The sequence below is a fragment of the Larimichthys crocea genome, chromosome XXIV, assembly GCF_000972845.2.
Source record: "Larimichthys crocea isolate SSNF chromosome XXIV, L_crocea_2.0, whole genome shotgun sequence".
Taxonomy (NCBI): Eukaryota; Metazoa; Chordata; class Actinopteri; family Sciaenidae; genus Larimichthys; species Larimichthys crocea.
This window is the reverse complement of record NC_040034.1, coordinates 8,905,600-8,930,628: the sequence shown is the minus strand read 5'-3', so window position 1 is coordinate 8,930,628 and position 25,029 is coordinate 8,905,600. Positions and strand designations below refer to the sequence as shown.

Sequence of the window (25,029 nt, the reverse complement as noted above, 5' to 3'; positions counted from 1 at the left end):
CAGTAAATGAGTTTTTTTCTGTGTCGTGATTTGTTACCAGTCAGCTCAGCCATGTGTGCCTGTGGGATCCCCATCACTTTATAACAGGCTTCAATCTGTTGGGCCACCAGAGGTTTGGTGGGAGCCATGAATACAATCTTCCCTGCCGGATACCAGCGGTAGAAGTTGTACATCACCACAGAGGCTATGAAGGTCTTCCCCAGACCGGTGGGAAGACACACCAGCGTGTTTTGAAACAGGGCAGCCTCTGATATCTTCATCTGGTACCCCCTGATGGGATAGTTGGTTGGGTAAATCCATACCTTTGCTGAGGAGCTGTCAAAGCCAGGAAAGTCTGGATATGTCTGCGCACTGGAGGGGGAGTCAGAGAAGGAGGTGCTCTCTGTTGCTACAGGGTTGTCATGTTGAAATGAGTTTGCATTATCAAGTTGAAGGCTCTTTTCAGCTTCATATACAGCGATAACCATAAGATCATCGTCATCTTCGTCTTCAAACGCAGGTTTAGACTCCTCTGATGTGTTTGTGGACCCCTGTCCTACTTCAGGCCATAGAGGATTTCTTGGAGGGTTGACTTTAGCTACCTGAGTAGTGTTGTTGTTGTTTGGGGTTGTCCTGCGCCGTCCAGCGGCTTTCTTGACATATTTTTTCGGTTGGATAACTTTGTTTTGCGAAGCGGATCCACCCCACGTCTGGAACAAAGTCCTCTGATTTGAACCACTACTCATTTTCATTCAGCTGTGGCGTAAAAAAAAGTGACATGTGACGAGCAGCGACATTGCTACAGGGATATACAAACACACGGTCACTTCCGCTTGTTTACCAAAATAAAACACCACATACATAACGACAGTTAACTACGGAGTATTTAATTTAATTTAAGCACTGTTTAAATCATAATTAGAAACCATTAAATCATATCCACGCCAAACCATTAGACTAAAAGCTAAACCGGTACGCTTACGTGGTTAACGTTTACAAGCAGGCTTTTATTTTTTTAGTCTGACACCGGAACAAGATCAACGTTACGAGTTCATCTCCCGCTCACTGGGGGCGACGCCGTCATGTTGCCATAGCAATGGACAGGAGCAAATGGGAGAAGATACTCACCTGTTTTCAGGTAATTACGCTGTTTACTTAGCCTCCATTCAGCTCATTAAGCACCAAGTGGCGTCTTTATGCCGGCAGTCGATGTTTTTATTTGCTAGGTTGTACAGTTTAGCTGCTTTTAGCTTTCTCCGGAAGGATGCTAATAGTAGCCAGCGTTGACGTAACGTAAATACCGCATGTTACCGTTACTATGCGTTAGTTTAACTTGTTTAGTGACCTCAGAGAGAGGTCAGTACTGAACGTATCCGTACCTGATGGACAACCATAGTGTATATGCGGTATCAATAACAAAGGAAGGGGTCCAGCTCTGTCCTGGACTGCCCCCTACACTCCATAGAGGAGGTGGAGGAGAGGAGCAGCTCCTCTCACCTCCTGCATGAGACTGTGTGGGGGCTTAACCCTAGCACCATCACTAACGTCGGGTATATTTTACCTGATATAATATCCCGGATAAAATACATTTTTCATCAATGTATGTAAAAGTACAACACTGTAGTACTCTTCTTTAATCTCCCAATATACAATATCACATAAAGTTAAAAAAAATATTGAAAAATCAGGTAATCCTTAACGAGAAATTTCCAAACAAAAAAAATAATGTTCTTTGGTCCACCCATTCCTGGGACATGTGAGCCTTGTCTGGTGAAGGCACAGTCTTTCTGCATCAAATTGTAGATAGATTTAAAAAAAAATGGCACTCACTATCACTAACATCGCTTCTTAAAAAAACATAGATAGGAGGAGGGAAACAAACATGCCATTAATGACACCAGTGAGCAGCCTGAAGCTACCCGAGGACCCATGCAACTCAGACAGCAGCAACACAATGAAAATCACATGACAAGAATTGTGTGTACGTTAGTGTTCTAGGGTTAAAAAGCTCCTTCAGCAACAGACTGCTACTCCCACCACAGTCCTTCATTCAGACGGCTGTCAGACTCTTTGACTTCATGACCTTTTTCCGATATATATTTCTTTTTTGTGAGTCATGTTTTATCCACCTTGTCTATCCGAGCTGCTGTGACTGTGAATTTCTCCAGTGTGGGAGCATTAATGTCTTTATATTATCTTAATACTACTTGTTGAGAACAGTAAACGTGTCCTAAAAGTTGCAGTAAAGCCAGCGTATGCTTACAAACACAGAGACTGATTTCAGGTTTCAGCTTCTGAAAGGAAAGAAATTTTGTTCTACATAGGACAACTTATTCCTCCCCTCTCTTCTCTAGGCATCTGCACGTGGATACTTGGTGAGAAACGAAGTCCGTTGTGCACGAGAAGACTTCGAAGACATCGTTACAGAGATTGATGGAGGCTTGACTCACTTGAAGTGGAGGGAGACAGTTATCCCCGTTCCCCACTTCACAGACACTGTAAGTAACTTTTTATGAGAGTGTGATGTAATCGGTCTCTCTGTACTGTTCTCATGCTTTTTCTCATTCACCATCAGGACCGTACGTTTTTACGACCCAGCAACTCCGCCAGCAAGCCTCCACGTCCAGCACTAGATGTTTGTGCCAGTCCACAGAACCCATCAGCAGCAACAACACCGTCAACAGAGGAGAGAGATTATCACGCACAGCTAGAGAAGATAGAAGCAGAGAGAGATGATTCACAACCCAGAGAACAGGCCTCTCTGTATGCAGACTATGTCCCCAGAAGCGATGTTAGAAGGGATGAAGAGGGTCAAAAAGAAAGCATTGTGGAGGATAAAGATGGTGGGCTGATGGAGAGCACAGGAGACACCACCGTCTGGAGCAGCTTGGAGCTGGACATGAACTGTGGTCATTCTCACAAAGGTGAGAATTGTGTGTCTCCATCTATCACTATTGATTTATAACACAGGTAAAATGTTGAATCTTGTTTACGGCTTCAAATGTGTCCCCAATCACGGAAATTTTAGAAATGGTGTGAGAAATCCCATCACAGTATTCACAAGTTCAAGGAGATGCCTACAGACAAAAACACTGTCACTAGATGGGGAGTTTTGCAATTTTTGGAAGGGTAAGGTGAGGCAAGAGGGATGTAGTGTGTAACCTCACCATTAGATGCCACTAAATCCTACATACTGGACCTTGAAATTGATGTATTGATTAATTGCTGGAGCACTAATCCTGTTTTGTAAGCACTGCAAACAATATTCCTCTTTCTTTCTGTCAAGACAAGATAGATTAAAAACTGCCAGTGAGCTGCCATTATGATTTGTTTTAAATATTTAAGACAGTTACCTGGATTGAAATATTTATGAGAAAACTGTCAAAATAGGAGACATAGCATTACATATAAACCAACTTATCTCACCACATTTTTTTTATATGTCTAAGGAAGATTTGCAAATAGAGAAGAACTAAAACACTAAATCAATATTTATCGACAGGATTTAGATTAAATCTGACCTTTTTGCTAAACACATTAAACTTGCGTGCATACCGATTTATCATTACGAGACATTTTGAATTTGTCATCCCTCCTTCAGGCTCCAGGCAGTACTGCTTGGTCGAGGAGGTGCCCCGTACCCCAGAGGCCCTGCGTCTCCATAGAAACACCCTGACCATGGAGCTGCTCTGGCTCCAACAGGCCATTGACAGCAGGAAAAAGGTACGACGGAGCAAGGGAGAGATGTAGTGTTTCCCTACATTTATTCAGCGTTGGCAGTCTCCTGCTGTAAGACAATTGCCTCTGCTGCAAGACTGAATTTATTTAGTGACCTCAAAAGTAAGTCAGTACGATGGGTCCAAGAAACATCAGTTATCCGAGAAAATCTGCACCTGAATAATTGCCATAGTATATATGGAATATCAATAGCTGTTTATTGAGTGCAATAAACATGTCTGAAGGCTGTAATGCAGCCAACTTATACTTACAAATGCATAGACTGATGCTGTGCACGATTCAGCCTGCAGTGTGTGTATTAAGTGCATAAATCAGTAATGTTGTTTCCTAGCATGTTCAGCAGCTTGCAACTCTTTGCTCCCAGACTGTGTACCAACTGAATGCCTTAATTTATCTTGAACAAAATGAATGTCCTCATGAATCCTGCATCACTGCCTCCATGAATCACCCTGCAGCTCCAGAGTGGCGAAGGTGCCAAGATGTGGAGTAATGTGCCCAGAGAACACCTAATGTTAACTGAACTCAGAGAAAACAGGATTTACTCACCCACCTTACAGTTTGATTTTCAAATGCAGTTGTACGTAGGATATCTTAATCTTAATTTTAAACAATTTCTTTAAATATAGAATCTAAAACTCTTCATACATTTGTTGTCATGCACTGGCAGGTGAGTAAGGTCACCAAACCATCTGGATTATGAGGTATAATCTGTCAGAAAACAAACTTTTAATGATTGTTTTTTTTCCTTCTCTCTTCTCCTCCACAGTACTTGTCACTGAAGGATAGGCTGAGTGTATCCTGACAATCCAGAAGTAATCTGAACTGGACTTGATAATGTGAGACTGAAGACCTGAACTTGGCATCTGTTCAATCTGTCATTTTATACATCTACAAGCACACAGTAAATCTATTGTTCTCAGTAGTATTTATCATGTGATTGACGAAACCTGTGCACTGTGAATGTTGTTTATTTATGTAAAAAAAAAAAGAATAAATTCTATTTTTCTAAAAAAAAGTCTTCTCTCTCTATTTTGTTGTTGTCATGCAGTGGTTTCACTGATATTGTCCTCACAGCATAAATGGTTGTTGAAGTTGTTGCTTCTGTGTAGGAGGAAAGTTAATTCAGTAGAAATTCAATGGAGGGTCCTTGGCTCTAAGCGAGTTCGTGTTGCGACTCAGAAGCTCGTATTTCGCATTTGGATCACAGTGAATGATCTCTCACTCATCACACGAAATGTTCTGACTGCGACTATTAACGCGACTGTCTGCTGTTAAGCTGCTGTTGTCATTTAGTATTTATGTCATACGATGTTTGACATAGAGGCACAAGATGTTTATAGAGGCTAAAAATGCATTATCTATAAGTATATATATATATGTGTATATATATATATATATATAAAAGTTGTGTTTAATTTTAAATGTTATATATTACTTAAAAAGGGTCACTTTTAATACATTTCTGCTGGTTCTTGATTCTTGGATTTGTATGTATATAATACATGACATGTTGCAAAAAATACAGACAACAGGGTGTCTGCGTTATCTTATTGATTCAGCTTACAACACAAGCGACCCACCCATTCTCTCCTCCTCTGTGTGTCTCTTTTGTTGTGGTTGCTGCTGATGGTTTAGCCCACAAAGCCAGTCATTGCTGTCATGTTGCCATAGCAACCAGGAAATACTCACCACCGTCAGTGGAGTAGTGTGTGGGGTGAATGTGTGTGTGTGTGTGTATGTGTGAGGGGGATAGCGAGAGAGAAAGGGAAAGAGAGAGAGAGAGAGAGTGGCGAGTGGGAGTCCAGAAAGACCACAACAACAGAAGGGACTGATTCTCACCTTTGCCTTCAATTCTACGGTTTCCTCGTTTCATCTTCCAACAGGCTTGTGAGTGACTGAGCAGTGTCTGTGTGGATCAAAGATCATGCAATATGCATTTGAATGTGTGGCCGTTAAAGAAGTGTGGTCTAAAGAATGTGTCTGGAGTGTATGATGATGGTCAGAAAATATATCTATAGGTTTAGTGAGTCTTTATGTGTATGTGAAGAGAATTATGTGGTGTGTGTGTGGACTCAAAAAACACTTAGCAGCCTTTTTTAAAATGTGTGTCTGTGGACCGTGACAGTAACAGCTGGCTCGGAGATGGCTGCCAGCACCACAGCCACGACTGTCCTGCCTCCAGTGAAGAGCGTGGTGGTGTATAGGAATGGAGACCCCTTCTATAGTGGGCGGAGGTTTGTGGTCAACCAGCGACAGGTGGCCACCATGGAGGCCTTTTTGACTGAAGTGACCCAGAGCATCGGTGCTTCACTTGCCATCAGGACCCTTTACACCCCGAGACAGGGCCACAGGGTCGCAGACCTTGAGGACCTTCAGACAGGATCCCAGTATGTTGCTGCTGGCTTTGAAAGGTTCAAGAAACTGGAGTAAGTAGAAAAGCTTTTTATTGTACAGCACAGACCTAATAGGAGAATTAAAAGTGAATTAGCTCAGAATTAATCCTAACTTTCCTCTTGTTGTTCGTCTTCATCACGTTGTTTAGTTACCTGAACACAGGAACGAAAAAGCATCCTGTTGCTCGTGAAGAAAGCCAGGTAGGCTTTTTATATTTTCATGTGAACTGTTTGCTTTTAACTTGCCAACAGCACACCCCATCACTCATTAATCCCGGTCTAACCAGGAGGAATGTGCCACCAGGCCACTTTGTACCCGTATCAAGTTGATCCATTTGTACTCCTGCCAGATCAAATAGGAAGAATGACTGCAGGATTTTCCATTACAGAGACAAGCTCATATTTGCCTTTAATTGTGACGACACATTGTTATGTTTGCACTGGTTACATTAGATGCACTTGTGGGTGTGTGCATAGGTTACTCTTTGCACTTACTGTCCCATTGATGTCACTGGTTGTCATGTAGATGACCAGAAACAATGGGCTAATGATTGTGCTGTCCATAGAGCAGTCACTAAGGCCTTGCTGGGTGCCCTTTTAAGGATATTGTGTGACATTATATTCAATAATTACAGCTGGATATCGTCAGAGAGAAGAAAATTCCTTGGGCGTCATCAGGAAAATTAAATTTAATCTCATTAGTTGTTTGTTTGAGGGGTTTTTTTTGTCCGTGCACTGAAAGGCATGCAGGGCATGGTGATAATGATGGCAGTAATATGCAGGCAGAAGCTCCCTTAACACTGACACAAAATTGATTTCATACACAGAGCCACTCATGCTGACAAGTGCTCGCTTTGTATTCTGACCAGCTGGCAGGGTTGTCCGCTTAGTTTTTTTAAAATGCAGTGTGCTCAGTCTTAAGCCATCAGTGTTACTTCTCTGGAAAAAAAAATAAATAAAAAGGAGTGGAGAGTAATTGTGTGTGCCTTGGGTGTCTGCCATTTGGAAAGCTGTCTTTGGTTTTAGAGTCTCACATGCCTGTGTTGTGGTTGCTGTGGAACAATGCAGGAAGTGTGTCCGTATGTGAGCTGTGTTTGATCCTGCTGGTGAAACAAAAGAGTTCTGCTTCAACACAGTCTTATCAGGGCTATGTGCATGTATGGGCAGGCCTACTGCCCATACTCACCACCACACGCCTCCTTTCTCTGCTCGGAGACACTGTAAATCCATTAAATGTCTGCCACTTTAAAAGGGGAAAAAAGTAATAAGGGAAGGGGAGATTATTGATGTCTGGTTTGTTTTGAGTTGAATGATTAATATAGCCTATCAACGTTATCAGAGAGAGACACAGACATTGGCTCCAGATTTCATTGATATGGGGCGACGTGAGTTACAGCTGATGATGAGAGCTCTTGGATCAGACACAATGTGTGAAATGTGCCACCGGAGAAGTCTCAGGGTGACGTTAGTTTCCATGGCTGCAGCACTTGAGCTGGCATGAGCAGAATAGTTAGTCAGTCATTACAGTTTGGGAATAACTGATTTTGCTGTGATGGACATGCAGTGTAATTGATGTGCAGCGTATGGATGACATAAAACTGATGAGGGGGATTTTCGATATTGCTGAGAAAATTACAACATTATGATGTTTCGCAGTACCATGGATGTGATTTTCTGAATGTCTTCTGCAGGCCAAAATAACCCAGAGGCCAAATGTCTCAGCCAAATGGAGGAAGTTTATCCCCATACCTTGCATTTTACAGTGAGTTGGAGATACTATGTGCAACACACACACACACACACACATAATTATTCTTAGTACATTTTGGTGTATTTTTCAAATGCATTTTTAAAATTCAGCCAAAGATAATATGAGGCTTCAGCAGCCTGAGGATGGCAATGTCATGATGGTCAGCCAGCTGGACGGTCCCTCACTTTGGCTTAGACAGAAGCAGATCAACCGAACAGAGTTCATGAATTTGTCATGGTTCCCAGAAGATGAATCCTAATGACTTTGGTGACGCAAAAGCCCTTCCTGACTTTCCCTCTGTTCAGATTTGTGGTTTTGACTGACTGCCATGGTACACGCATCCATGGTCCCTTAAAGATGAGTTGTAATAACTTTGGTAGCTCTAAACTAATGAAACTCTCATGTCTTTTGTGTTTTTATGCTAATTAGCAACTGTTGCCATGTTGGCAAACTAAGATCTCTTGTCATACAGTTACTACAGCCTCAAAGAGCCTGTAGCATGAAAGGAAATTGCCAATAAAAAGCTTTTGAAACTTTGGAATATCTGTTCAACTGAACTCTAGAATGCATTTTTCCACCAAATAAGGATTGTAGAGTTTGTTCCCCATCTCTTACACTGGAATAACATTAGGACAGGATCTCACCATGGCCAGTATAGGCAGGAGGAACAATTACACCAACCAATAACTGTTTCAGTGTACATGTAAAAGTATAATTTAAGGACAGAACTGATCAAATATTTTAAAAAACGTGAACCTATGCACTCTTTTCAGTGTTTTCCGTAATGGAGATCTCCTGTGTCCACCGTTTCGATTAATCATTCCTCGGAGCATGCGGCAGGACCTGGAGCAGATCCTCAGTCTGGTCACAGAGAAGGTCAGCTTACGGACCGGAGCTGTGCGCAGGTCAGTAACACCGACAGACAGTCAAATATCGCATGCACTCTGTGGAATACAAAATAGATCCGATAAATATAATATAACCCCCCTGTGCTTCACCAGGTTGTGCTCTCTGGAAGGAGTGACTGTGTCCTCGGCTGTGGAGCTGGAGTCGGGCAACTTCTATGTTGCCGTGGGAACCGAGAGGTTCAAGAAACTTCCATATGTGGAGCTGTTGGTTTCAAAAGCTACGGAGAGGTATTGTTATGCAAGGTCCTGTGTGAGTGTGTGGAAAGAATGTGTGTGTGAATTTGTTCTGCTCTCTCAAATAAAATACAAGACATGAGAGAAGATGGAAATTTTTTTCAATTTTCTTAATTTATTTTGTAGATATTATCCAGGAAAGAGAAGACAGTTAAGGAGAAATGAGGTACCTTCAGTTACTTACTTTTTAAGCCTTAAAATACAGTCTTTACGTTGTTTCTCTGCAGCCTACAGTTCATTATAACATGTTTAAGTGACAGCCGTCTTGTGTTTCTCTTAGAACAGGAAAACAGGAAGCGGTCCAGAAGACCAGTACAGTGACTCAGCTCTTCTTGACTCCCCTGAGGTAAAAAAAAAAAAAAAAAAAAGTGGATATGTAACACACTCAGATTTATATACTTATATAATCTTATATCCTGTTCTATTTGTGTGAGTTTCAGTCAGACGGTCGGAGGGTGAAGTCGACAGGAGATGAATCTGCAGCTCCAGCAGCCGCACAGCAGAGGATCAGGAGAGAGGGAGCAGATGACACCTCTGCGTTCTTTGCCAGGCCGGTCAAGATCAGCAACAACAGACGACAGCCAAGGCCACCGCTCGGCAATGGATCCGGTTAGGATTCCCAAATTCATCTCATTTTAAATATAACTTCCTCAGATTCACAATTAGTATGCTTCGTTGTGTGTTAATTATTGTAGCAGCAGTAGCAGCTTTTTGATTTTCTGTTTATCACAGTCCAGCCCAGTGTGTTTAAGAGAGCGGCGAGGAAGCGAAGAGAGGAGGTACGAGGGGCCAAGGAGGTGCATGAGGATGAAAACACAGTTACAGAGATTCCTGTTGACCAGGTTAGAGAGTCATCTCTGTTTCCTTATAACTGCACAGTATAATGCTGTGATTAAATGCTAAAATATCACTGAAGGAGGTAAATTCATAATTTTGAAAATGTTTACAGCAGACGTAAATCTAAATGTGTTTGTCATTTTGCATCTGAAGAGAGTTGCAGAAATAGTGGAGGACGAGGAACTGAACAATCAAAACGATTCTCTGCACAACACACAGCAGGTAGGCATAAATCAAACTCTTCTTTTCTTTCCTATTCATTGACTCTCGTGTAAGGAACAGGGCCATTTTTTTCTACGTAATGGACAGAAATTGAGGGTATAATTTAGAAAATGATCAATTCCAGAAGATGGATCCATGATGGTCTGAATGGGAAATTGATTTATGTATTCATACATTATAGTGCCCATCAGTTGAGAGTTAACATATGAGTGATGAGACATTACCTGGCATATTTCTATCTGAAAATGTAAGAGAAAAAAACATTATACAGCTCATCATTTAGACACAAACCTGTCTAGAAAGTCAGGTCTAATAACAAACATCCCATTAATTTTGCTCATTTGTGTAACTCTGTCACAAACACATATTCTGCATGTGTTTTTCTCAAGAGGCATGCACAAATTACAGAGGGTGAACAGCTCAATGAGGGAGAACACCTACACAAACACAATGGAAAACAGGTACAGTATGAGTGGGTGGAAACATTTACATAATTATAATATCTACTTCCTAATAAAAAGACAAAACACACAATATAAGTGAAAGATAAATTTGACTTACACATTTTTTTGGCCATGATAATAAAGTATATGATGATACTGTGACAGCCCTAGTTCAGAAAATAATATAATATATATTTTGTCCTGTAAAAGGCACCTCCATCTGAACAAAACGCTGTGAATTCTGCTAAGACTGAGGAATATGCTGCTGAAATACCGGTACACACACCTACACAAACACACTGCCAACTGCTTAGAACATTTTCTAACAGCAAACATTCAGTAATACAAAAAAAATTGTATCTCTTATTTCAAAAGGAGCCTGAGTTGCCTTCAAAGTCACGGCCTTCATCATCCACCTCCATCCATGGAAAGAACAAAGAAGAAAAGGTATGTTTACCCACCTCACATCATAAAGCAGTGCAGACTAGAAAACACGCCGCTTGATTGCATTTTCGTTTTTCTTTTACAGGCCGCCTTGTCGATTGCAGTAGAACAGAACCATCATCAGGAGAGCTGGTGAATGATGAGCGCGGATTCATCATGAGGAGGTCACATCATCACGACGATTTCACTCCAACCCCGGGTGCAGCAGATAACTCGGCGATTACCGCTTCTACAGTGACCCGTTCAGCTAAATGAATGTTTGATTAAATTGATAGTACTCTAGCTGTTGTGATGAGCCAAGTAACAACATTCATTCAAGTTGGAAGAGTCAAAAATGTGAACATGGACACACTATCATAAACTCCAGGATAATCCACAGAAACAACTCAGTTAAAACATTATATAGACATTAGAAGCTTCCCAGAATTAGTGTCTGTTTATGATATTGTGCCCAAACTTTTGTTCAGTTCTGATGCAGATATTGTGTAGATGTTCAATGATGCAATTTATTCCGTATGTGACATGTACATAAGAAACTTTGGGACCTTATAAGCCTGAACGTCATTTTGATTTGCATAAATCATTGATGGAGATCGTGATACAAAGAGTTTTGCCAACAGTTTATTAATTAAATATCAGCCACGTCTCAAGCTGAATAGATGCAACAACAGCAAAGTCATCTGTACAGTGTTTTGTGTCAATTCAATACTGTGAGAATAAAAATATATATTACTATGTTCATTTCTATTTCTGAAAGATGTTTCCAGAACATAAAACATATCACTCCTCACTGTTAACAACTAACTCCCTGTAAGTCTTCCTCACAAAGAACTTTAGAAAATAACAGTGGCATATCTACCATAGTAATACATCACATATACAAAGCAGCAGGGGAAGAATAAAGAGAAGAAAATACGAAATAAAAAACATCTTTATGCTTGAGCTAAAAAAAATATTTGTCGTTTTCTGTGTCCTGCTATTCCCAAAACACCCACCACAGCAGACAGAAGGCAAGTGCAGTAAAATGTCCCTGTTAAACCAGGAGGTTAAACCTAATTGGTCCATTTCAAACCCCAGCCCTATTTGCATGTGGTCTCTATAGCATTTATGCAGATGCCAGTCAGATGGCGAGGCAGCAGAGTGCTTAAAAGTAAAAGTTAACAACCACCGACTTCTATGCAAGCGCCATAAATCTAGTCTAGGCCTGAAGTGAACCCTGGATGAACCCACTTCCCCTTCAACTTGGTGTAAGGGTTTCTTGACAGGTCTTTTGAAGCTCACGCTGAGTTCATTTAGGCACAATTCTCCCACCAGAGCAGTTGCTCTAAAGAGTCACTGTCTGAATCTAAATTCCCCCCCCTTCAGTCCTACTCCAACACTGCTTAGGCCTTCTTTCCTTCCCTGCTGAGGAATCACTTGAAGGTGGAGAATAATTTGCTTTAATCCTCTGTTAGTGTACAGTCTGCGTCGTATTCTGTTGCCCAGCGTCTTTGTCATCAATGGAGCTTATAACACACAGGGTGATGCCAGTCATAGTAAGGAACATTCCTGCGACAGCGTCTGCAGAGAATGAAGTGTGTGGGGGAGGAAGGTTATGACAGAAAGTTTACAAAAAAAAGAAATCTTAAAATACATAACACAACAAGAATAGTATTTTCAGGAGTGAGAAGTAACGGCGCAAGAGAGAATTAACAGCTCAATAACGTCTGGGTGCGCCAGTAAAGTAATGACTTGCTTATGCAACATGACTGAATTGGTCCCTTGTAGGATCTTAGCATCCTAGATTTGTCCTTGTGGGTATTAATAGCACATGCAGTGCGGCTGCCCCGCTACCGAACAGGAAGCTGCTGTATGAGTGTCGTGAAAATGAGTCACTTACGTTTGCCTCCAAACTCTTCGCCCAGTAACTTGCCGGTGAGCAGGGTGCAAAGGAAAGTGAGGGAGTTGGCCACGGGAACAGCAAGAGATAACTCTGGATAAGGGGAAGCGGTGAATTATTTTTTTTTTAATTAAAAAAATATATATATGCAAACCTGTGTGTCCTGCTACACACAGATGATGCAAATCTCTGTGCAAAATGGAAATAGACCTGAAGGGTATGTTGTGCTTCTAATGAAGATTAATGATCCGTGCATTTAAAAACCCTGGTCACGCATATTAAAGGCCCGATTTTCAGTTTGTTTACAAAACAAACATTAGTAGAAATATCAGTTGTTTATAATTAAATCTGCACATTCTCATAAGCAGGGTCATTTCTTGGTTTTGCAGTGTGTAGAGCTAAAACAATTATTTTGATGAACAGAAATTTTATTGACAACTTTAGAATTTTTTCAAGCTAAAAATGGTAAAAATATGTGATGCTATGTGAGGATTTGCTGCTTTTCCTTATCTTATATTAAAAACACTCTGAACAGGGAATTGGAACAGGGGATTTTTCTCAGTGTTCTGATGTTTTAAAGATCCATAACCTTCAGATGAATTGCTAATACTCTCTCTTGACATGCAGTAATCACATTAGTAGTGTTTTAACTAGATTGAATTTAGCTGTCAAATCACGTCTTACCAGTCTTACAAAAAAGCACAAGTGCAAATGATCAAATGAGTGATGGCTGAAATCGTGGGATTGGTATTATGCACACTGACTCATGGTCACACAATCGAAAACACTTGAATACAATGGAGCCATTGTTAATGTTTTTAGTAACGCCTGTACTTTCCTGCTATGACTAGTGCAGACTGCAGGGAAGACAATTTGCCTTGTCATAGCAGGAAATGCACAGTTATAATTAATATCACTGATGAGGGCCGAATTACATTTAAGGTCAGTCACTTCCAGGTACTGTTCATACTGGCTCACTGGGACGATTTAATGACACATTTAATATAGAATATTAATATAATAATAAAATTATTAATAGACTCCTGTACATAAAATTCTATATACCTATACACAATTTCACATATTTACATATTCATACATACATACATACATATCTTTATACCAAGTGCACCATACATATTTGTGATTATTATCCTGATTCTGTGTTCAACAAGTATATACTGTACTATTGTGTCTGTAAACCAAAAAAAAACATCACTGTCCTTCCTCATTCTTATACCTCAGGAAAATATTGTTTTTGTATTTTATACCCTTCATGGCTGTGCAAAAACAAAGTGACAAAGTTCAGTAAAGATTCATTAATTCATGTTGTCTCACCTGTGGTGGAAAGTACATAATAGTAGACCAAAGAGCCACTCTGGTTCAGAAGAAATGGGACCAGGTACTGAAGAAGAAGAAGAAGGTGGTGCAATTAAAACCAGTTGTCCTAAGGCAATTTAATAAGATAGATAGATAGATAGATAGATAGATAGATAGATAGATAAATAGATAGATAGATAGATAGATAGATAGATAGATAGATAGATAGATAGATAGATAGTAATTGTACAATATGTTTGTGTTGATTTGTTTGTTTGTACACGTGACATCTATTGCACGTCTGTCCGTCCTGGGAGAGGGATCCCTCCTCTGTGGCTCTTCCTAAGGTTTCTTCCACATTTTTTCCCTGTTAAAATGTTTTTTTGTGGACAAGTTTTGGCTATGCAAATAAAATTTGATTTGATTTGATTTTGATGGTAATAGTACTGATGACATGATGGTAATGTTATTGTTAATAACAGTATATAATAATAAAAACAGGATAACAGCAATAATAATGATAATATATCTATAGAGATAGACACATAGAAATTAGTCATATATTTATCCTGTGCAAGGTGTGCATACATACATAACTGCAATTATATAATATGTACGCACATATAAATATATGTGTGTGTGTATATATACACAAGACACTCCAAGTCAAGTTTTTTAGCTATCAAACTGGCTTGTGCAATAAATAAGTGCAATTTTCTCATGCGAATAGTGTCTATTCTCTCTGTACAGTCTCTCAAAGACTAAATTCTTTATAAGGTTTTAGATTTACATATTACATAATTTACTGTTACTTGGTTTTTATTTTAACTGTTATTTATACATGTGTATATAGTGTTAAAATAGGATATTGTATAGGTGTACATTGTTAAAGTTTTGTTTTCTTACTATCTCACTTACCGTTTGGGAGCTGCTGTAACAAAAACAGTTTCCCTGCAGAGATTAATAAAGTATTTCTGATTCTGATGATATGATATGTATATGTATAACATATGCATCATACAGTATCAACCATGCACGTAGGTGAGCGGCTCTCTGGTTTACCTTGAGGTTCAGGAACAGGAACTTGACCTCAGCCAGCAGCTGTGAGACTCTGCTGGTCTCCGTCACGTGTTCGATCCCCTCCGTGCCTCTCTTCAGGAGCGGGTTGGTGCAGCCCCACAGCACCGACACCAGCAGGAGCCCCAGCAGCTCCACTGCAACACAGACACACACAGACACACACAGACAACATATAGTCACCTCTGTCTGACTTAGACACGCTGCTGTTGTTATTGCACGACTCATGTTTGACAATGACGAAGCTACCGGGTTACAAACCGGGTTATTCGTGCCAAAGAGGAAGCAGATAGTCTGGGTTATATATTCTACATTAAAATACAAAAGCTGTCTTTCTTAAAAAACGAGCAAACATCTTTAATTTGAGAGGATAACTGAGCGTGTTAGCCACTCACCTGCGGTCACCATCGTAGTGTAAACATGTGAAGTCGCATTCAAGACAAGTTCTTCAGCGCAGCTGTTAGTGAACACTATTTAAAAACGAAGAGACGTTAATAAACAGTTTAAAACATTTAAATGTATGATGTAAGAGGACGACGTTTTCACAGGAAGTGCAACCACCGAACAATTTTACGACGTAAGCTAGGATATTTCGCAACATTTATTGTCATCTTGAATGCAGCTTCGGGACGTTTCAACGTTATGGTACCGTAATGTACCAGCTGGGGGCGCAATAACTTTCTTAACAATAACGCAACAACACAAATTTGGATTATACAACACTCTTTTTTTGTGTTTTCTTTAAATCTTCAAGGTTTCACATGAGTTTAAACGTGCCTACTATTGTATATATATAATTTACAGTTAGTTCTATTACTTATTTGTATATTTTTCTTCAATTTTTAATTATTTATATAGTTTACCATTTATAATTAAAATCTATCTATCTATCTATCTACACAGACATGCAAGAAGTAAATAGACACCTTTTAATTTGAATTTGAATGAAGGTGTCTATTTACTTCTTGCATGTCTGTGTATATATATCTATCTTATAAATGGCACTTCACTTGAACAAACCGGTCAGACACAATTAGAAATATTACATTTTATTTTCATCTCATTTCATTTTAAAGAACCACAAACAGTAGAAATACGGGGGAGCAATAAAAATAAAGTGCAAAATCCTTTGGCGTCAAACTAAGAAGGATTCACATCAGTGTGTTAGGATGACACCCAGATGTCTCAGAGATCAAATATCTCTGTGGTCTCCTCATTATACAAGGTTTAAAAGAAAAAGAAAGAAATACACTGACATTTAGTATATTTTTCAAACATAATCTAATCTGAGAGAATCGGTGATCGGACGACAAAGACAGGATAATGCAATGAAAATGGTCTTTTCCTCAAACATAGCTGCTTGTCTTTGTCTTCTCTGAAGTTTATACCAATTCTATGTTTACTGATGAACCTTAGTGATCCTCTTTAATACAGAAATGTACACACTTAAGAGCAACGTTGTCAAGCCATTACAGTCTTTACTACACATTTTCTTCATTTTATTAGTAGTGATGGAACAAGCACAAAAATAAGAAACGTATGGCGTCTATACTCTGAACACTGACTGTAGCCGAAAAAGCAATTCTTCACAGGAAAGTCTCTGTTTCCGTCATGCAACATCCTTTATGCAATCCATTGTGTCTGTTTATGGTGCCATTTTGTTCATGATGTATATTTTTTTGCACAGCAGAAGGACATCTTGTTGTCCATTTAGTCACCAGCAGTGGCTCAGTTGGCGGAGATAGTGACAGTGACTAGACTGACGTCACGGATTGAGTTTCCACAGGATTCAGTCAGCACACAGTATGCGGTCGCGGATGAAGACAACACATCAGTCAATGCCTGTTGTGAGATTAAACCACAGTCTTGTTGCTATGTGTTCTCTAATGATGGAAGGTCATGTATGGTGACTGCAGTGGATCCACTGTTGGTGCTGGACTGCTCTATGTGGTTTTCCTCCACGCTGTTCAGCTCCACCCTGGGCAACCGGAAGCCATTCTCTAAGGCTGGGTTTGAATTGGCCATGCTGCCCGACACAGAGCTGACTCCCATGGGGCTCAGCGGCATGTTGCTCTGAAATGTGGATTGTGACATCTTCTTTCGTGCTTTGGAGCCACTAGTGGGTCCCAGGACTCTGGATACATGTGTCCACCTGGCAACAAGTAAACCACAATGTTAATCTCAATGCTAATCACTTCACTTACATACCATGTTGTAGGTTGTTATTTAGCAAAATGGCATGTGATGTTAAGTAATTGTTTCTCCATAAGGTGTGCTCAACAGTTACATAGAAATATGCCACATATCAGGCTCGGACTGGCAGTCTGTGCTACCGGGCAAATGCCAGATGGGCCGGTCCATCTCGGCCACATTTGGGCCGGTGGTCTCCACTGTTTTTTGTATGTATGTATTTGTTATTTTGTAGCCTCAGCAACAATTGCCCAGCAGCCCAAAATGTACTTGCGGCCCATTTGCATCCATTTGGAATAGGCTTTGGGTTACACTGGCTAATATCGGTTAATATTTGCCTCTTCATGACAGGTTCAGAAGTTACGATTTACACATTTTGTTCTGTGTTATTTATGGGGTATTTGGGGGTTCAGTATGGGTGGGTGGGAGAATGTTTGAGTGCGTGTGTTTTGGGGGTGGGTTCATCGGTCCAATGGTGGGCCGGTCCAGAGGAAAAATGCCAGGGCCGAATTTTAAAGCCAGTCCAACCCTGCCACATATTCTCTCTAGAGGTCAACTAAAGACACCGTAGTCATAACCAAATCACAAAAGAAGAAGTAAATAAACCATAAATAAATAAAATAACTCATACTTGCTAATATACAAAAGTTTGATAGTGGCAGAACAGTGCAAAGTAGCTTGACTCAAATACTGTGATTAGTATTGTGTAAAGGTTATATTGTAGATATTGTGCAATACTGGAAAGTTTTACCTCTAAAGGTCAATCAGTCTAAAAAGGGAACGTCACATTTCAGACGACCAACCCATGGGCACATGCTACCCACATGTGACATGTTGCTGTAAGTATTTAAACATGTTGATATGTGTGATTTTTGTTTTAAATTCATTATGATTAATGTTTTTATTCATATAATTTCACAGATGCAGACTGATTAAAAGACCGAAGATAGCAGCAGGTAAAAATAGCACGGCTGCTTGCTTGTTTCTTTCACGGCTCGTGACATTCACTATTTTTAAATTGTCCTGTCAAACAGGAATGTGGCCCTACCTGTTGTATGTCTTGAGGATGATCAGAAGAATGGTGAGAATGATTATGATACCTATGACGATGACGGCAATCATCGCCCCAGAACCTGGCAGACAGAGGAGAGGAAGAATGAGCGATTAACATGCTTGAAGGTTGTTTTTCTTTTGATCCTCCAAAAATTTGCATGTTACAGTTCACAAATTCACTTCTGTTCAGTGCTGTGCAACTTATTTCACATGTCCGCGCACAAGTGTTTAGTAACTTAGCAACGGCATCACTCACAAACAGAACATGACAAATATTTCCTACGAATGCATGTGTGCCACTCCCGTACAGGCCATCTAGATTAGACTGCGTGACGCAATAGGTTGCACTTTATGAGACATGGCCTATCGTATCATTTTTTTTACATTTTTCATTGTAATCTCTTTCTCAGAAAAAAGATCTAAGATCTGACGATGTCAACAACAAACACCTCATTTACACTTGAATGCAATGCAGATATGATCCCACAGACAAATAGCACACACACACACACACACTTACTCTGGATGAGGATTTGTTCTTTGGATTTTGTGACGGTGGTTGTGTTTGAAGGCGCTGTAGTGTTGGTCAGAGGTGAGACAGTTAAGGCTTGCATCTTCAGCAATAACCTGCATACACACAGACAAACAAACATGCAAACAAACAGAAGAAATTACGATATAATCTGACATTTGAAGATTAAAATATTTGTTTAGCTTTATTTGACAGAGATAGTTTGAAGAGTGACAGGAAATGTGAGGAGAGAGAGATGGAGATTGACATGCTGGAAAGAGCCACAGGTCAGATTCGAACCCTGGGCCACCGTGGCAAGGACCGAGCCTTTGTACACGGGGTGGATGCTCTACCAACTGAGCTAAACAACACCCATTGAATGAATGTTTTATTGAAACCACAGGAATGAGGATCCACGCCAGAACATTATGTATGAAGCCCTAATCACTAACCTCTTTACTAAACACACGACTTATGTGATGGCCAGATTACAGCTTTCATTAAGAGCTTTTCCAAGTACAGCTCATACTGTACACTTTAATAAAGAGTTAAAGCAGAATATGCTTCTCCCCATACGACCTAAAAGTGATTGGAAAGATGTGACTGAACAACTTGTGTTGGCTGGATAGAATAAATTCAGTCAATAATGGGTCATGTTGCAAGTGTCCAAATGGATTTGAACAATTTCGTGGGTTGTTAAAAGTGAGAAATTGTTTTCTGGTGTAGGTTAATAAGTAATATTATTTCTCATTGTCAACAAACCCCATCTTATTGCACTGTACCATAGATCTCCAATGTTGTCATACAGTGAGCTACATGTTTCACATGTTCTTTCATTTTCATGAACCCTAACCCTAACACACTATACCTTGATTGTTCCCTTTTCTGTAGGTCGCTTTGCATAAAAGCGTCTGCTAAATGACTAAATGTAGATATAAATGTAATGAACATCGGCACTGTGGTTTATTTTATTTCGATCGCGCACTATCCTGCTGCTGTAAACATCCAGTGGGGCATAAATTGTGTATTAATCCACTGCAGAAAATAGTCCAAAACAAATGTGCTTGCATTTTCACCTGCTTGAGTAATGTTTTCTAAAAACTGAAAAAAAAAAAAAAAAAATAGATTTGTGACTGACTTAAAAAAATATATATCTTGTATAAAATCTTAATAACAGATGAACTTGCTGTACTACGTGCTGTATCCTGCAGACTTGGCATGGAAATTGGAAAGTTGAAAGGCAGACTAACACAACAGTAGTATTATTTAAATACTTCCTCCTCTACATCTACGTGTATCTTCATTCTCATCTCACTTGTGTCACTTTTATTCATCTTAAATTAATTTCATTAAAATGACATCCTTGTCCTTGATGTGATTTATGTTCTCTAAATCGTGACTCACTGAATCGTGCAACATCAACAAAGCATATTCTCAGGTGTTATGTCGCTCCAGGCAGACTATCAGGGCAGCCTTATTATGTTTTTATCTTGATCTAATCTACTGTGTTACAATTGTTATGTGTCATGGGGAGATCCTGTGTTATTTAGGAGGCTCCCTGATACTGGCCAGGAAACAATCCACACACAGCTGTAGGTCAGGGTTGTCCCTGTTACTGATACTTCCACTGAGTTAGGATAATGCGCTTTTGCATGCTCGGAAATAGAAGCTCATGCAAACTTCTCATGAAATAATTACACCTGCGGTCACTTCCTGTTCCGTAAAACATAATTTTCAGTTAAGTAACACAGTTTCCACTTCTACCACATGAGAGTCCCACAAATGTCACCATCCTCTTTTCGCGTAGTGCAACATAAAAATTAAAGAGTAGATAATGAGTCATTCAAGTGTGACTCAGAGATGAAGCCATTAAATCTAAAAGATTCATTATCATTATCATGCTTAATTATCAGTTAATTATCATTTAATTTGTTGCCCTAGAATACAAAAGGATAGTGCAGTCTATCCATCGTAAAGTGGGTGATTTTCCACTTTTGTTTCTCGTTTAACAGCTTCAGTGACTGATTTTAAAGACATGCGGTGCGTTGACATATCATCATTTTGTTAAACTGTCAGAGAAATGACAGGCTTTTACAACTGTGTCTCATTTTGGAACAAAACTATATGGAAGAAGGAGGCACCGCGTGTAGACATTGTTGCAATAAAGAGTCCAGAGTGGTGTTGCACACTGACTGCTGGGAGTGAAGATGAGCAGCACAATCAGGACAGGTCGTTCAAGTGAACAAAATTTGCATACGCTACGGAAACACCAGCACAAGGAAAAGACACATTACATCCATTCCTCACTTCTCTGGGTTAGACTGACTGCTGTATTGATTGCATTCAAATTCCCAAGACTGTGTGCAAAACTTTTACACCTGTTGCATTGGCTGCCTGTGAAGATACTGCTGAACATCACTGAGTTCATAAACCACCATTAAATTAAATTAATGAGAGGTTGTTGACGGACATCAAACAGAGTATTTGGTAGTATTCATAAAAATGATGGAGAAATGATACAATAAGCTGCTCAGAAGGAAGAATAAAATACTACAAGCTTCTGTTCTGTGGGTCATTTCTATTACATTCCAGGTACTGTATGTAGCTTGTGATGTTCTTATAACCTGTTATTATTAATAAAAGGCGGTAGTCTTCTGAAGAACACCTGGCTGCTGAAGGATACGCTCACGCACTTTATCTTCTCTCTTTCACACACACTTACAGTGGCCTAATTATTTCCTGCCACAGACACCGCCTCTGTTCAAGGAATAGTTAGACATTTTGGAAAATACACTTACTCGCTTTCGCCCAAAGATTTAGGGTAGTTCATGTTACTCTCATGTCATTACAATAAAAACAAAGCAACAGCTAGGAAATCCTAAAGTTCTTAAGATAATTAACACATCAGGTCATTTTTTCAAACATAAAATCAAAGCATAAATGTTGAAGTTTTGATTTTTGTCCCAATTAAGCAAACAAGATATAATATGCACACATATATATATATACACACATTGTCATACAATGTTGGAAAGTTCTCCTAAAAGCATGCTTTCCTCCAGTAATGGCTTGTTTTATAATCTTATAGTAAGTAAATGTTGGTTTAACATTACACTGAAAATGCAAATTCTAAATAATTTCAGTTCCCAGAGGTTATGAGATTAGTTTTCTGTATGATATCTGGATACTGTGTTTTAGCATATAATGTATGGACAAATCCAGTGTCTTGTGTACACAGTCTTAAACCATTAATGGAGCGTAAATGTTTACATTTCAATCTAAGCTGTCCATATCCTGGAGGCACTGTGAAAGGACTATTTATAGCCCCATACATATAACACCACGTACACGAGACAAAGAGCACCTGCCAGCAACAAGAGTCAAGATTTGAAATTTGAGATCTGTTTTGAAAATATCCCACAAACTCTTTCTCACTCAGATGTGAGATGTGAGTTTTAATCACAACTTTGACTTGTAACCAGATCTCGTGTACACTGTACATGTTATCCAGCTTCCTGCTCAACAGCAAATATTACACAATCAGCTCTCTCAGTGTTGACATCTATTTAGCATAGAGATTAGTAATGGCATATATCATGACTGCTGTTTGCAGAAGTGACAGCTTCTGATAAGTGGCTCATATGCTGTATAAGGTTGGGAACACCGTTGTTTTGGTAACGTGGTGGTGGATACAGTATGCAGCTCATGTTGGCAAGGTTGTGTAACATTAAAATCAATTTTATCTATATATAGCCTGAAATCTAAAATCATTAATTTGTCTTTACCTGAGTTTATTAGCATTTAAAGATTAAATACACAAACACAGCAGTACAGAGATGGTTCAAACTCTAACCCTAGCATAAAAACTACATCTTGTAGTCATGTTTTCCCTCAAATATTTATACAAAGGAGGCTCGGCTCGGGTTTATTTGCAGAATATCATCATAGGAAAATTAAAGGAACATTACAGGCAGCTGTGTGTCTCTATGATCAACTCGCTACCAAGCGGCAACCTCTATTACTGTGAACGCGGAAGTGACAAAAAATGCAGTTCCTCCAGTCTCCACTTGAGGCTGGCTACAGAATGAGCCACTCTTCATAAGCCCCCCATATTAAAATGTCCAACTTCACAGCAGAAATAAACATGTTTACAGCCTGGTACAAAAAAACGAGTCTGATTTTTTATTATTTTTTTGTATAACTCACATGTTCAAATTATATTAAGATTTAAGTTATGCATAATTAAGAGCATGACCACTTTGATTGACAGGTGGCTTGTTTAAGCAACCAGGTGTCATTCAGTGCGACAGACGAGACAGATGACAGATGAGACAGACGAGACGGTTGCTACTAGTCATTTTGATCATGATGGTGACAGTACTCTATAGAGTATACATAGTAGGCTACTGTATATTATAGAATTGAGTACTTATAGTATATAGTTTAGAGAACTTTGATCCAAGATGATACTGACAGTTACAAATCTCCTACTTCAGCACAGTAGCGTGGATTTATCAATACACGGCACAGTTAGGCTGCTGACATTTCAGAGCCATGGTCGGGGTCATAGATTCAGTCAGTCAGTCAGATAAAAAATCAGTGAGTCAGGCAGACCCTTGCACTTTCTCTACTATAAGGTGAAGGAGAGGAGGCTGGCAGGTTAATGAGGGGGAGGCATTGTTGTCATTTTGCTAACAAGGGTGATGGCATCCCACCTCAGCTGCCCGAAATCACATACTGATGACAAACCAAAGCTATCCTATAAAAAGACAACGCTGTGCGCTGCAATACACATCACCCAAGGCCAGCTGGAAACTAGCTTTAAAAGGGCAGTTTCAATCAAGATAATTTGATCTTGACTTTGAGCAGCTCATCTCATGTTTTGTGTGCTGTGTTGTAGCCATAGCAGTAGTGTTTCCTCTACAGAGGGCATCAATGCTACCTCCAAAACAAAAAAAGAATTGTCTTGACCAGTGCAACAAGATGCTGCTGCGGATTACAGTACCAGTATCATATGTACCAGTCAAGAAGAGATGAGAAGTACACAAAAGATATATAAATAGATCGCTGTAGAAGCATCATAACTCGGACATGTTAAACCACTCATAATGGTATGTACAAAAATGTATTTGCAGCGCTGGAGCATGCCAGTGTTTCATCCGTGGAGTGTAGGTGTGTCAACTCCCACAGAATGGGGTGTGTCAGCAGAAATAGGTAATACATCAGACTGATTACAGGTTAGGCTGAGGTGTAGGTGGAGGTCACGTAACGTGCCTTCTAATTTACGTAAAGAGGAAACACCTATGATTAACACGCCTCATATTCCAATACGTGAGTGACTAACCCTGCAGTGCTCACCGTCCGACAGTCAGCTCAAGACTGGATTACAAACAACTTGTGCTTGGCGCTGCCTAAATAATATACTGTAAGTGCCCTGAGCAGCACACATTCCCAAAAGTGTTACACATGAACATAAGTTAATGAATACATGCTTGAAGATGTTCCTTCTATGCACGTCAAATTGGCTCCCTTCACTGGCTGAGAACATTTCTTGCACAAAATGTTTCTGTGGCTGTGAAATGAAGCTTAAGCAGCCACTTGAGGCTGGCTACAGAATGAGTCAGTCTCCATAAGCTCCTATGTTAAAATGTCCAACTTCACAGCAGAAATAAACATGTTTACAGCCTGGTACAAAAAATAGTTTCCATCTCTATAGCTAATTTCACCGTTCATGACAACTGTACTGAGGGTGAATTTTTATAGGACTCACCTGTTCAAATTATATTAAGGTTATATTAAAGTTATGCATAATTAAGAGGGCTTTGATTGACTGGTGGGTGCTGTTACAGGTAGCACCCAGGATTCATTCAGCCCAGCCTCAGCTCCATCCAAGTTTCATGTCTTTGCTCATGTATGGACCAGCCAGAAGTTGCCAAGATGGTGATGCGCCACCACATTCTGAGTTTCACAGAAGCTCTTTAGAAACCGGCAGATACTACATCCATGTTTTATATAGTCTATGATTCAACCCCCTCCTATATTTTAGTCATC

At 39.8% G+C, this 25,029-nt stretch overlaps 5 protein-coding genes across 9 annotated transcripts in view; 2 read left to right on the top strand and 3 right to left on the bottom strand.

Moving 5' to 3' along the window:
- Positions 1–1,468, bottom strand: part of fancm (FA complementation group M) — a 39,972-nt gene extending 38,504 nt beyond the window's left edge. Inside the window, exons 1-2 of one of the 2 annotated variants that reach the window (XM_027274823.1) lie at positions 1,359–1,468; positions 38–735 (exon numbers count right to left, since the gene is read on the bottom strand). In XM_027274823.1, coding sequence (XP_027130624.1) covers positions 38–731 — 694 coding nt within the window. In that variant the 5' untranslated portion in view covers positions 732–735; positions 1,359–1,468. Of the gene's footprint in view, positions 1–37; positions 878–1,358 lie in introns of those variants that run through there. The other variant, XM_027274824.1, reaches the window with a different exon arrangement.
- On the top strand, positions 988–4,605 carry iqcc (IQ motif containing C). Its single transcript, XM_010756989.3, has 5 exons — positions 988–1,117; positions 2,334–2,477; positions 2,555–2,903; positions 3,581–3,702; positions 4,484–4,605. Exons 1-5 carry the CDS (start codon positions 1,076–1,078, stop codon positions 4,517–4,519), a joined length of 693 nt encoding a protein of 230 aa, XP_010755291.3. The 5' UTR covers positions 988–1,075; the 3' UTR covers positions 4,520–4,605.
- An 864-nt stretch (positions 4,606–5,469) lies between these two features.
- dcdc2b (doublecortin domain containing 2B) lies at positions 5,470–11,767 on the top strand. 3 transcript variants are annotated; one of them, XM_019260368.2, is made up of 15 exons: positions 5,470–5,604; positions 5,849–6,143; positions 6,260–6,311; positions 7,802–7,872; positions 8,634–8,765; positions 8,862–8,996; positions 9,129–9,168; positions 9,283–9,348; positions 9,437–9,611; positions 9,735–9,844; positions 9,993–10,061; positions 10,451–10,522; positions 10,715–10,780; positions 10,880–10,951; positions 11,034–11,767. In XM_019260368.2, exons 2-15 carry the CDS (start codon positions 5,860–5,862, stop codon positions 11,082–11,084), a joined length of 1,395 nt encoding a protein of 464 aa, XP_019115913.1. In that variant the 5' UTR covers positions 5,470–5,604; positions 5,849–5,859; the 3' UTR covers positions 11,085–11,767. The 3 variants fall into 3 exon arrangements, with proteins under 3 accessions (XP_019115913.1, XP_010755323.2, XP_019115912.1); XM_010757021.3 differs by having other exon boundaries at positions 5,843–6,143; positions 9,443–9,611; XM_019260367.2 differs by having other exon boundaries at positions 5,843–6,143.
- tmem234 (transmembrane protein 234) lies at positions 11,593–15,817 on the bottom strand. The gene is made up of 5 exons (XM_019260369.2): positions 15,620–15,817; positions 15,210–15,361; positions 14,166–14,232; positions 12,828–12,920; positions 11,593–12,508 (listed from the first exon to the last, which is right to left on the bottom strand). The coding sequence occupies exons 1-5, from the start codon at positions 15,630–15,632 to the stop codon at positions 12,399–12,401; spliced, it is 435 nt and encodes a 144-aa protein (XP_019115914.1). The 5' UTR covers positions 15,633–15,817; the 3' UTR covers positions 11,593–12,398.
- A 492-nt stretch (positions 15,818–16,309) lies between these two features.
- ncmap (non-compact myelin associated protein) overlaps positions 16,310–25,029 on the bottom strand; it is a 15,851-nt gene continuing 7,131 nt past the window's right edge. For both annotated transcript variants that reach the window (XM_010756990.3, XM_019260377.2), the window contains exons 2-4: positions 18,988–19,094; positions 18,463–18,547; positions 16,310–17,376 (exon numbers count right to left, since the gene is read on the bottom strand). In XM_010756990.3, coding sequence (XP_010755292.1) covers positions 17,097–17,376; positions 18,463–18,547; positions 18,988–19,081 — 459 coding nt within the window. In that variant the 5' untranslated portion in view covers positions 19,082–19,094 and the 3' untranslated portion in view covers positions 16,310–17,096. The remainder of the gene's footprint in view (positions 17,377–18,462; positions 18,548–18,987; positions 19,095–25,029) is intronic.

Excerpts from the sequence above, each read along its gene's own strand:
- iqcc (XM_010756989.3), top strand. The coding sequence starts at position 1,076 with ATGGACAGGAGCAAATGGGAGAAGATACTCACCTGTTTTCAG. Across the intron at positions 1,118-2,333 it reads AGATACTCACCTGTTTTCAG|GCATCTGCACGTGGATACTT; the intron begins GTAATTACGCTG and ends TCTCTTCTCTAG. Across the intron at positions 3,703-4,483 it reads CCATTGACAGCAGGAAAAAG|TACTTGTCACTGAAGGATAG; the intron begins GTACGACGGAGC and ends TCTCCTCCACAG.
- dcdc2b (XM_019260368.2), top strand. The coding sequence starts at position 5,860 with ATGGCTGCCAGCACCACAGCCACGACTGTCCTGCCTCCAGTGAAGAGC. Across the intron at positions 9,349-9,436 it reads CTCTTCTTGACTCCCCTGAG|TTTCAGTCAGACGGTCGGAG; the intron begins GTAAAAAAAAAA and ends TATTTGTGTGAG. Across the intron at positions 10,952-11,033 it reads GAAAGAACAAAGAAGAAAAG|GCCGCCTTGTCGATTGCAGT; the intron begins GTATGTTTACCC and ends TTTCTTTTACAG.
- tmem234 (XM_019260369.2), bottom strand. Across the intron at positions 14,233-15,209 it reads TCCTGTTCCTGAACCTCAAG|TACCTGGTCCCATTTCTTCT; the intron begins GTAAACCAGAGA and ends CTTCTTCTTCAG. Across the intron at positions 12,509-12,827 it reads CGAAGAGTTTGGAGGCAAAC|ACGCTGTCGCAGGAATGTTC; the intron begins GTAAGTGACTCA and ends CATTCTCTGCAG.